Source organism: Notothenia coriiceps, unplaced genomic scaffold (genome assembly GCF_000735185.1).
Source record: "Notothenia coriiceps isolate Sejong01 unplaced genomic scaffold, NC01 NC01_scaffold00016689, whole genome shotgun sequence".
NCBI classification, from domain to species: domain Eukaryota; kingdom Metazoa; phylum Chordata; class Actinopteri; order Perciformes; family Nototheniidae; genus Notothenia; species Notothenia coriiceps.
In genome coordinates this window covers 21,427-33,624 of record NW_011349390.1, presented here as the reverse complement: position 1 = coordinate 33,624, position 12,198 = coordinate 21,427, and the positions used below count along the sequence as shown (strand labels likewise).

Below are 12,198 nucleotides of genomic sequence, written 5' to 3'. Positions count from 1 at the left end.
GCAATGCCCATACAGCTGCCAGCCTGATGTGCTTAACACTCATTCATAGGCTAACTCATCAGTGAGCAGAAAGCAGTGGGTTCTATATGAACAATAAAGAATACAAATAACCTTTCACAAACAGGTATTTCATAACTGCTTACAGTAAGGAAGACATTTAAAGTATTATTGGCCGTCACAGGCTGCGGTAAACTAAACACCACTCTCTCTGACAGAACACCTCACTGAGTGATTTAACTCATATGTCTAACTTTCAGGTTTCTCTTTTCAGCCGCAGACCCCATGTCGCCTCTTTATGTGCGTCGCTAAGTTCCTCGTACTACTTGTGTACTTTAAAGCGGCTCGGCATCGTTAACAATTTGCGAGTGATTTTTCAAGTTGACCGTCTGTAGTAATAGTGCCGCGCACATATACCATCAGGACGTTACTGATGGGGTGCGGCTGCGGAGTGATACTGTGTGTATGCAAGTCCGGATCTAGGACGGATCTATGTATCATGGCTGTAGACCTGTTAAGTAATAAAGATACCTCATACAAAGGTCTATGGATACCTTATTACTCTCCATGACCTGCGGTCAACTATATAGCATAAATGACTATTACACCGTCTTTCTTGAACAATCCGAAGTGTTGCCAAACGTTTGATTTGTAGGTATTTTTCGGTGCGCTGTGTTTCTCTTTCTCCTCAACTTCCGTGTGTGTTGATAACTGAGACTCTCGTTCTCCGTAGTGGGGAAGCAAATATCAAAGATCGTCTCTGCTGAGCGTTGACAAGATGAGGGGATTTTATATGAATGAATCGTTTTTTTACCGATGCAAAGAAGCTACGCAATCGATGCATCGCGAGTTCAACCCGGTTCAACCCAAACTGTAGCCGATGTGCACTCTTTCAACCGGTGCACTCGCATCTTGAACGTTTATGCCGGTGCACCGATGCGAATTGGTGAATCTTAACATCTCTAGTGTGTGTACTGATTTTGCTGTTGATAACAACACACTGTAGCTTGAAAGTGACTAAAAGTGTCAATTAGCAACTGTGAGTGTGAAGTGGAGCTGTGTGCTCCACCACCTGCAAATACATGTAAACTGTCATTTCTACTGAGAGCAGTTCCGACCTATTATGTCAGATGTGTTACATTTAATTCCAAAGTATAAGGGCTGTATGAGCCGAGTGTGAGACAGGCTTTCATAACCTGTTTACTGCTCTGCTGTCTTTATTTTTGAATTCTATAACTCCAAAATAAGCTTGAGGTAAGAATGGAGCTTATTCTTCACACTTATAGATCTTAACACAAGAAAGACAGCCATAGTTCTGTTCTGGTATTAAGGATCTTGTCAGAAGTTTACAGACCGGTCTTATAGTTGCATAGAGGTGTAGTGATGTGCGTGTTCTGTACAGCATTACATTAAGAGGTGTTTCTAATATTCATATGAGTTAGGAGGCAGAAAAAACCCTTTGGAAAAATGTCTAAATGTAATGTAGTCCAGTACAACTATGACTTCAATAATAAATATTAACTTCATGTAAACATTTCCACGCATGCCAACAAAATGTAAAGACTACTAACTTGTTTCTGTTTATTTTATGACAGAGTTGTTGTATTGAGTTGCAATCATTTGTAAAGGTGTACCTAATAAAGAAAACATCATAGATTTAACCAGCAAAATGTCTTAATCTGTTCCAATGATATCTCGTGTACAGATGGTGAAGCACACACAAAAGAGAACTTTTGATATAGACAAACAAATATTTACAATTCTCAGTTTCAGATAAACATTTCGGTGAGGTGTCATTGGTATAGAGAAAGAACATAACGTAAACAGTGGTAACTGTTTGAACCAGAGCCTTCAATAGATCATAAAGTCTCACCTCGTTAAAGAGGAGTTCTCTGCGTTGTTGTTTCCTCAGGTCCATCTTCTTCACAGCCACCAGCTTCCCGGTGGTCTTCACCGTGGCGATACAGACGATCCCGGTGGACCCCTCCCCTATCTTGATGTAGTGGTCCAGGTAGGTCCTCGGATCACCAGGATCCACCACCATCTGTAGCGCTGCTCTGAACTGCTCATGAGAAACCCTCTGGGGCTCCCTCTGCGGCGAGCGGCCCTGGCGCGGAGCACCTGGGGCCGGGGGCCCAGAGGGTGCTGGGGGCCGGGGGACTGGAACGCTTGGGTGAGGGGTGTGTGGGTGCTGAGTAGCCTCAGGGGTCAGGCTGGGATGGGATGTGTGATGAGGGTGGCTTACAGGGGGCTTGGAGCTGGAGGAACCTCGAGAGGAGCCGCTGGAGGGGCCGTTCTGAGGAGACTCATGGTGTCGCACAGGCTGCAAAGAGAGACCCTCATCACAAACACAACATAGGCCGAGTATAACAATCTACAGCAAATAGTCTTTCAGGCGTTGTAGATGTATTATTTATATAGAATATGAATACCCCATATAGAAGGAAGGGGCAATATGGAATGAATCCTCTGTTAGAGAATATGGAATTTGATTTCACAAGATATATTCATTTTGTCAGAAAAAAACTTTTGATAGATAAAATTACAAAAAAAGATTTGTCTGTTTAAGAGTATACTAGCAAATTAAATACCTGGAAAATCCAAGTACTTTCAATTTATGCAAAAGGCAAGAACTGATCAAATGGAACAATAACCTGCTGACTGGTGATCAAAATGACCAGGAAAGACCTTATAGGGATATCAGAGGGTATGGTATACATGATGTGGGAAGACCTTGGATTTACTGTTCATTTCAAATCCAAAAAGAGCTAACATCTAATCTTTAAGTGCATTTCCCTCTGAACTGTCTGAATAGTTTACATTTGCTTTCATTACATCATTCTTTAAAGCCCTTTGGCATAAAGCTTTTTTTTTTTTTTTAAAGCCATCAACTTGAACTGCTTGAATACTCTCACAAGCATCGCTGACTGCTGAACAAAGAGCAAGGTGATAAGAGCTGCTCAATTTGCACTTGTCTGCCTTTTCTCTCTCGGTCAATAGCTTCCCTCTGGGCTGCCCGCCCTCTGTCCATGCTGCTGTCCATACCTGTCCCGTGGGGCTGCGTCCGCCCTCACTGTCCGTCCTGGGGTAGGTGTTGAATGGCCGTGTGTTCTGTTGTGTAGGTTTCATCACCCCCTCTGATACTGGCAGGCTAGGGGTGCGGATGTTAGGTCCAGAGAGAGGCCTTTTGTCCCTGGGAGACTGAGGGCTGCCATCCCGCACCATGTAGCTGGACTTTGGCCTTTGGTCACTTGGTTGATCCATCTGAAAAGAGGCAGGGTTTTGTGGAGAGATAGACGGATCATTAGGTAGATGGGTTGTCAAATGTAAGGATGTATCAATGTGAGATATACAAAGATGAGCATGATCGCAGCGAATATAAAAAAAGAGCAATTTGAGTCCTGTAAACAGGAATTACTAGATCAATAAATCTGAAGCTGAAGCCCCACCTGGTCCCGGTCCCGATGCTCTCTGTCTCTGTGAGGTGGGGGAGGGGGCCCAGAGCCCGGTCTATCCCTGTGGGCCCGGCTGGGCTCTTGGCCCCGGGGCTGCTGCTGAGGCCGATCCTGACCTCCCTCCTCCCACTGAGGAGGACGGAGTGCACGTGGACCCTGGCGGGGGTCACCTCCACCCGCATGGTGGTCTGGTCTGGGTCGGTCTCTGAGAAGCAAAAATCAGAAACATGTGGTGAAATGCCTCATCGGCTGGTATTGACATAACATCTGCTTTGGTCCCGTTTCAATCATTAAGATAAGATGCTGCAGTTTGACTCTGTACCTGTCTTGTCTATCCGGGTGTGGGTGGTGTCTGTGGTGAGGATCTCCGTTCTCCTGCCCCCCTCCTCCTGAAGAGCCCGAGTCCTTGCGAGGATGGATTGGGGGACTGCCTCGTCGCAAGGAGTTGGAGCGTGTCACAGACATGGTGTCAAACTCATCCAACAGCCATGTCAGAGAGCCGTCCACTCCCAGCTTGCTGCCACGCACAATTGTCTGGAGATATTAAAAAAAATTCAATTCGATTTGAGGATAGTGAACATGAGAGGCCCCAATATAAAAGCTTGTCATCCCAATTAGCCGCTTTGGTAAAACCATGTATCTATTTAAAAGTGGTATGAATGAGAAATTGGCACTATTAAATGATTCTAATCACAGTAAAAGAAAAATCTATTTAGTTACAGAATAAAATCATTCCTACAAAACTTTACAGATAATAATTTCATTAAGTGCTACCAACTTTATAAATATCTAAGAATTAAGATAACAAGTAAGTGTCTTGGGTAGCTTAACATCAGAATCTTATAGTAGCACGCATGAGTTGGGATGAAATATAATTGAAAGACAATCATTTTTCATGAACTCTGTTGTTCTCTAATGTAATTATCTTGTTTTTTCCATGTGTGTTCATTATTTGGTATTTCTCCTTTAGTTCTTTTTTGGAGCAAGTGACATTTTGGTGACATGTTGAAATCTCAAAAGTAATTAAACCATCATCCAACAAAAATGTTGTATAATGTAGTCAAAATACAGCTGGTATGTTTAACACATTTGTTTTTACAAGCCCATGATTTGATTGTTGATTAGATTCCTTGCTTTTCCCACCTTGCGTGGCTCTACAGTAGTGATGACCGTGGCGTCGATGAAGGGTTTTGGCCTTTTGGCAGTGTCTTCGATGAGAGAATGCCATTGCCGTGGCAAACCAACAAACTTTTGCTCCTGCTCGTCATAGTCTGTATGTACGCGATGCTCAAAGTTTGATGGAGAGGAGATCTGGATCCGAGACTTTTTCTTTTTGGTGAACATGATGGCGGCTGAGGCAGCTGCAGCCTAGCATCAGACCTGCAGGGAGGAGCGAGGAAAGAGAGGATGGTTAGCAGGAAAGACTGAGAATACATCTAAATCTTGTGGCATATGTAAAACAAGCCAAACATGCACTACGATATAAGTTCAGAAATCACTCAATACTTGTATTTGCAAAACTCACATCACCATTATACAAAAAATGTGCTCGTGTGTAGTTCAGGAAATAAATGACCATCAAACTTGTTTATTTCAGCCCATTGAGCACTAAGCTGTGTACTGGCATTAAAGCAGATGTGACCTTTATCTTAAGGTCATCAGCAGGCCCAACAATAGGCTCAGTGCTGGCCTCTAAATACTAATGACAGGACAACTGCTCCTGCTCCAGCATTTCCTAATGGGCATAACAATGTAACCAGCCTGAAGGGGGGTGACATCACAGCAGCAAACTGAACGAGACATTTCCTCGTCATCACTTGCAGCTTTTCTTCCCGTCTCATGCTACTATGACTGTCACTCTGTGTAACTTCCTGTACAATACACACTATTGTGTACGTATTAGACTGACTACAGTCTAGTTGTAGGGGTTACTGGCTGTAACATAAACCAGAAGCACCCTTTATTATGTATTATTCTCCAGGGAAAGTGGGAGGATGCGTCTGAGAATTTGTTCCTAGCCCTGGTATTTAAACATATTGCCTGGTGACATTTACCTTTGAGGACAACTTGATATTTGATGGCTGCAACAAGGATGGCATTTATGGCGAGGTGCTATGAATATCAACTAGGAGGACCAAATATCAGGCACTCAACACCTTGTCTCTTGCCACAGAAGACATTGTGAGATGTCACTGTAGGAAAAGTACAGCAATAACTGATGTTAGTGTTATTCAATTGTTTTATTTATAACATCCTTACTTTTCATACGATTGTTTCTATTTCTGGGGAAGTGTGGGTAAAAGATCCTGCAAAATAGGAAGGTTTGTTCTTCAAATTTAACATAAAGACGTCCAGTGTTGCACTCTGAAATGCACCTGTTTCTACTGCCACACATTGTACAGATATAAATCAATGATCATAGCAAATGCATCATCACGGACGAACCCACATGATGAGTACAACAAAATGATTCTGCTGCCGTTGTGGTAAGCTTGAATAATGAACCTGCAGATGTAGGAAGACTTCTGAAATAACAAACTATCCTGTTTAACACAGAGCACACCGCTCACCGTTTCTGGCTTGAGTCTAAACCATCTCCCACTCAACCTTGCTGTTTGTCAGTGGGAATCAAAGGAGACACTCCCAGTAGTCAAACAGAGGCTGGATAGAGATCAGTGTGTTATGAGCAAAAGCAGGCCCTGCTGGGCAGCTGACCAGAGGGGCCAACAGGAGCGGAGGGGCCTGTTGAGTTCTGCCAGAGCCTTCTCTTATTGTTTTTCTATCAAATACTGTGTCAAAGAACAGAAAACAGGGGAAGTATAAAACAAGACAGTGAATAAATGCACGGATGTGAGGAGTAGAAGGAGGACGGTGGGTGGATGAGCTGAGTAAAGGTGGATCTGGGCGGGTCATCAGTTAGAGGTCATGAGTCGTGCTGCAGAGCTGACAGTGTGCAGCATTAATAAAGCCTTCTCCCAGCAGGAGCGTTTGAAGTCAAGCAGGACCCGCCCAGGAACACACCAACAAAAGTGGGGATCATAGCCAACAATGACGGCAACAACACACAACTTCAACACTGCTAAAAACAGTAATAAAAAATAAAATAAAAATCAGGATTCATTGATAATATGGATATATTTATCATATGTGCACTTGACTTTTGGTTACTAAATGGTGCAAAGCAAGCAGGACATTAGTTTATACACCAACCCACCTACCAATTTCTAGCATTTTCACACACATGTAAGGGGTAAGGTCAGAAACAAACAACTCTGTTTTATCCTCAGGCATGGGGCGTTTATCATGAATCTTAATTCATAAGCTTGGCTTTTAAACTAATATCTAATGCCATAACTTCATAGTGAGAATGTATGTCAAAGTGTGTTTCAGTGAGTTTTCTGTGACAGAGCACCCCTATCTGTTGAACACATGTTGCTCTCACTGTCATCCTTAAGTGTTTGGTGAATAAAGCTACATTGCAGCAGGTCTAACACAATATAAAGACATTTTTCGAAATAAATTAAATCAGATTGTTCACTATTGATACAATGCCAGTTTCTTCATATTTAAAAAGTGATTTCACATCATTAAATTATCCATTACCACATTACATGTTCAGTTACTCAACGTTGTTACCAACTCTGGATTCTATAACCCTAGCAAAAGTATGTAATAGCAGAGGCGTTACAACACTAATGATAAATGCCTCTTTCCAGTCCTAATGAGTGTGGTGACAACAGAGCAGAGGGGTATACATCACTGAGGAGGACTATCATTAGTGTTTGACTGAGACAGCAATACAGCCAATCAATGCATGTGAGCTCTGGGACACATAGCAACTACTGCCTTTTAGAAGGATACAACTAATGAAAAGTGGAATAGGTGGCAGGAGAAATCATACTACCTACAGAGTACAATAACATGAACCAATACGTTTGTATATGCAGGCACCTATGATTAGAACCACAATTGGCAAGACGAGAATAGTTAGAGCTGTCAGTTAATGTTTTGAGTTGTAATGTTTTATAGAATGCGTAAGGAGCTTTAAACAAAGCGTAAATCAGTCACGTTGGTATTGAGAATGACATTGTGAGTCTCAGAGTTACAGACAGCGGTCTGGCGGGGGATCATGGAGGATTGCTGCATTCAAATTCATGGCTTCTTTCTGCATCTGGAGATATCTGCAACTCTTAGCTTGAAGAGTAAGGTGCAAAACAAGATGTTACTGCTGCTGTCAAGAGCCAAGACCAGCCAATAAAGTTTCAATGTTACGTAGGCAAAGAGCTAACAGATTGCAGAGCTCTGACCTCAAACTGTTTGTTTTCAGAGAGAACTTAGAGTTGACTGTTTGAAGTATGAATAAACATAAAGAGTGGGAGGGCTTTACATCTCGGTCTGCAATTCTGTAGACCAGGGGTGTCAAACGTACGGCCCGCGGGCCGGATCAGGCCCGTGAACAAGTTTAATCCGGCCCGCGAGATGATTTTGGAAAGTATAAAAAATAAAAAGAGCTGCAATTTTTCAATGAAAGAAACTGCTGTTCTAAATGTGTCCACTGGGTGTCGCAATAGCAATTATGTGAAGCGAGCAAACTATGTATAACGGGGCTGAGGAAGTAATCCTGTGTTTACAGTCTATCGTGCTTGGCTTCCTCACTCCCCAAAATGTCGCTATCAAAAAAGAGAAAAGTGGACACAGAGTGCAGAGTTTTCCAAGAAAAATGGTCATCCTCCTATTTATTCACGGAAGTGAATGGGAAACCCGTGTGTTTGGTTTGTTCGCAGCACGTTTCAGTGCTGAAAGAATATAACCTTCGTCGCCACTATGAGACTCAACATGCCGACAAATATGATAACTTGAAAGGAAAACAGAGAAGCGAAAAGGTGAAGGAATTGCTGGCGGGTCTGAAAAAACAGCAGTCTGTGTTTACTCATAGCCGAGAAATCGGCGATGCTGCAGTGAAAGCCAGCTACCTTATTGCTAATGAAATTGCAGTGGCTTCAAAACCATTTAGCGAGGGTGAATTTGTGAAGACATGCATGCTGACAGCTGCAGAGATTGTTTTGCGGCCCCCTGACAAGCGTCTGCTTTTGAAGTTATCAGCTCTGACAACATCCACAGTTGCACACAGGATTTCTGCATCCATTTCGGGGTTTGGACATAAATTCAAACGCACTGGTCTGCGTTTTTTATTTCATGAATTTCAGTTCAATTTCGCTGTCGCACGTAAACATCAAAAGAAACGCCTTCAGCACATATGCATCGGCGGAGTTAACCATCTTTGACCCTACCGGGTGTGGAGTTGGTGTAACGGACAGGCGTAGTGTGCTCCCCCTTTATCTCTGAGCAAGGTTGGTCCAAACTGACGGTGATTCAAGCCTCTTGATCGGATGAAATTAAAAAGTTTGGACGACCACCTTTTTCATGAAGTAATCCATCTTTAATACCCTTTGCAACACAATGCCCCTCCTGGTGCCAAATGGAGGAACGTGATTTCTTGGACTTTTCCACTGTATTTTGCACCAGGAGGGCATTGTGGGTTGCAAGTCCATTAAAGAATGGATACACGTCAAAATGAAAGGTGGGTCCGTCCAAACGTTTAATTTCATCCGAGTCAAGAGGCTTGAATCACCGTCAGTTTGACAACCCTTTCTCCAGAAGATAAAGACCACAAACTACGGCCTGCCCTTAAACCACAAACGAGGTAGATGGTTAAGCCGAGGCATTTGTGCTGAGGCCGTTTTTCTTTGGATTTACGAGAGGCAAATTTGAACAAATTCCATGAAACAGAAAGGCAGACCAGTGTTAAAGAATTTAAGTCCAAAGGAATGGATGCAGGATTTTGCCCGTTCCATGGTGGATCGTTCACAGAGCAAAACCTTTGAAATAACCTTGAACACAATGCCTGCAGGGGCGCAACAAAGTTGTTAACGCAGGTATTATGACAGCCGTATGTGCCCCTTCAAGTGAGCCTGTCCTGGTGGGGACCCGCCAGCTGCGGAGGTGATGCAGCGCCTTTCTTGTCTGAAAAATGTGGTTGGGCGGATTACCCAACATGTCCCGCAGACAGTAAGCGGTTCAAAGATAACTATAGGACTATTGCGGGGAGTTTGAGCAACCGCTTTTCAGATTTTTGGTGAACTGGGAGAAAGACTTCAAAGTTTCTGCTCGCATACACCGCGATGCCTCTGAAATCTGCCCCGTCAAACATTCCAACTTGAAAATAATAAGGACTTGCGGTGTGACCTCCAGATTTGAAAGGAGGAAATTGGCTGCAGCTTTGGCTTAAACCAGCATTTTATCAGTATCTTTCTTGCCAGGTTACCCAACTTGACAGCCCCCTTGCTGAAAAAAGTGTTGGCATGTTTGGAAACCACGTAAAGTTATTGTTGGAGCAAGTTTTTTCCTCTGTAATGGATCATCATAAAAACAAAGCCTGTCGCTCAAGGCTCCACGCACAACACTTAAAATGACATCTGGAAATTGGGCCTTGCCACTCAGGCTTTGACCCCCTGGAATATTTGATGCACTTGTGAAAGCTAAAAGATGCCAGGTTTCAGGAGCAAAAACAACAGTGGGTAACCCAACTTAAAATGCTGCATAAGACACTGCACCCTGATATAGTTATCTAAAAAATGATTGTCTTCTGTGCAGATTGAAAGAAAGTGAACAGTGTGTGATTTACTGTAATAATGACAGTAACTTCAGTTCATAAGTTAGGTTTGTTGAAATTGTTCATGCATTGCACAGCTTTTATTTATCAATAAGTAATGTAGCCTACAAGGCAGGAAGTAAGTAACTCAACCCTCTTGAAAAGTTTCTACCTCAATTTGTCTCAATCATTTGGTGAGTTAGTACAGGATTAATATGTTAAAATGACAAATTAGTTATTTGAGAAGAGTTTTTGTATTTTGTTCATTCCCAGTATATGACTTAATGTTGTTGTATGGCTTTTTGTTGATACGCCAAGTCTAAATGTGCTTGTACTGTTATTGCACTAAAGTTCACTAAACTTAAACAAAGAAAACAATCTGAAGTTGTCGTCATTTTTTTGTTATTATGCTATGATTTTACCGCTCCGGCCCACTTGGGAATAGATTTTCCTCCATGTGGCCCCTGAGCTAAAATGAGTTTGACACCCCTGCTGTAGACGATAAATTCAGAGGGAAAGGAGCCGTCTTGAGCTCTGCTACTAAAAACTGCTTTTTTTTAACGTCATACGCCAAACGCGTCATATTACGCAGGGTTTCCCACACAGACTATACTTGGGCGGGCCGCCCAGGTATATTAACGGCCGCCCAACTATATTTCGCGACCCATTTAGTTTTTTGTTTTTTTATTAAAAAGAAAATGTAATAATTTTTTTTTTATATAATTTTTTTTGTATTCGTCCGTGACCACGACGCAATCTGCGATCGATTAACTTGTGGACAATGATCCCTCGCTCCCTTGCTCTGATCTCGCCTCCTTCTGGCCTGTAAAGTGGCCTGCCTCACACAGGGTGACTGGCTGTCCACATGATGTGACCTGCCGACATGACCACTGTCATACAGATCATAAATCAAAGCCCTTGATTGGTCTCTGTGTGTCATTCAATCTCGGGATAACCTCAGCTCAGGTGAGGTAAAGGACTCTGAGTGTTTAGATAGTTAACTTAGTCTAAATTCTCAGTGGGTCTCAAACGGTGTAGTCACCATTTATGTAAACACATATTTCCATTTGAGAGGGTAGTGATTGGTTTAATGGATAGTGAGGTGGGCTGAAGATCGGAAGGCTGTGAGTTCAAATCCCGCCAGGAACACCACCACTAGTGTGCCCTTGAGTAAGGCACTTAGCCCTTAGTTACTCCAGGGAGAATGTCCCTGTAATCGGTCATTATAAGTAGCTTTGGATAAAAGCGTCAGCTAAATGAAATATAATGTAATGTGATTAGTAAAATACGCATGAATAAATAAATAAAAAGTTAACTAGGTGAAAAAAGGTAAGATACACTTTTAAAACTTGTTGAGAGCTAAAAACTAGTCTTTGCTGCTGCCTCAAAGAGGAGCAGGGACTGTCTGGTGCTCTGCTAACAAGCGACCAACAGAAAGGTTAATGTTGTTGCACATCACCTCAACACCCCCTCTCCCGCAAGTATATTTCAGATCTGTGGGAAACAATGGACCAGCACCAGAGGCGTTCCCATACACACAGCTGTGGAGCTGTTCTTCATGAAACCCAGAAGGATGAAGTGCTCTGAAAAACAGTGCCATCTTTGTGCAAAATGATTATACAGGAATGAAAAGTCAATAAATAAACATGTTGTTAAAACTTACGCGTTGTTTTTTTTTTTTTTTTTTTGTTTTTTGCCGCCGGGCGCGCCGCCCCAAGTGATATTTCAGATCTGCTGGGAAACACTGATCCTACAACAACGTAAATGAAAGAAAGACGATCTAAGGTGTTCATCGTATTTAAGTTTGCCCTCTTTATTTGATTTAAGTTTTGCCCTCTTTTGTTTTGATTTGCAAAGGCCCTTTTTTTCACTTTGGTTTGAATGTGCTGTGAAAAGTGTATTATTTAATTTATAACACAGTTGCACGAATATATGCAACTGTTAGCCACAAACAAATAAAGCGAAACATAATGCTATCAGTCGGCTTGATTGAAACCCAAAGGGGGGCCCAGGAAGCCGCGCATGGCTACTTACAATACATGTTCAAAAAAACCAGAGGTACCAAGCTTCAACTATTGGAATGTGATACAAATG

At 42.5% G+C, this 12,198-nt stretch overlaps 1 protein-coding gene across 1 annotated transcript in view; it reads right to left on the bottom strand.

Moving 5' to 3' along the window:
* The window catches only part of pak4 (p21 protein (Cdc42/Rac)-activated kinase 4), an 18,257-nt gene extending 12,691 nt beyond the window's left edge, over window positions 1-5,566 (bottom strand). Inside the window, exons 1-6 of the mRNA XM_010776083.1 lie at window positions 5,507-5,566; window positions 4,596-4,832; window positions 3,775-3,986; window positions 3,447-3,657; window positions 3,043-3,261; window positions 1,660-2,320 (exon numbers count right to left, since the gene is read on the bottom strand). Of these exons, the coding sequence (XP_010774385.1) occupies window positions 1,660-2,320; window positions 3,043-3,261; window positions 3,447-3,657; window positions 3,775-3,986; window positions 4,596-4,796 (1,504 nt within the window). The 5' untranslated portion in view covers window positions 4,797-4,832; window positions 5,507-5,566. The remainder of the gene's footprint in view (window positions 1-1,659; window positions 2,321-3,042; window positions 3,262-3,446; window positions 3,658-3,774; window positions 3,987-4,595; window positions 4,833-5,506) is intronic.
* Between the last annotated feature and the right edge of the window lie 6,632 nt (window positions 5,567-12,198).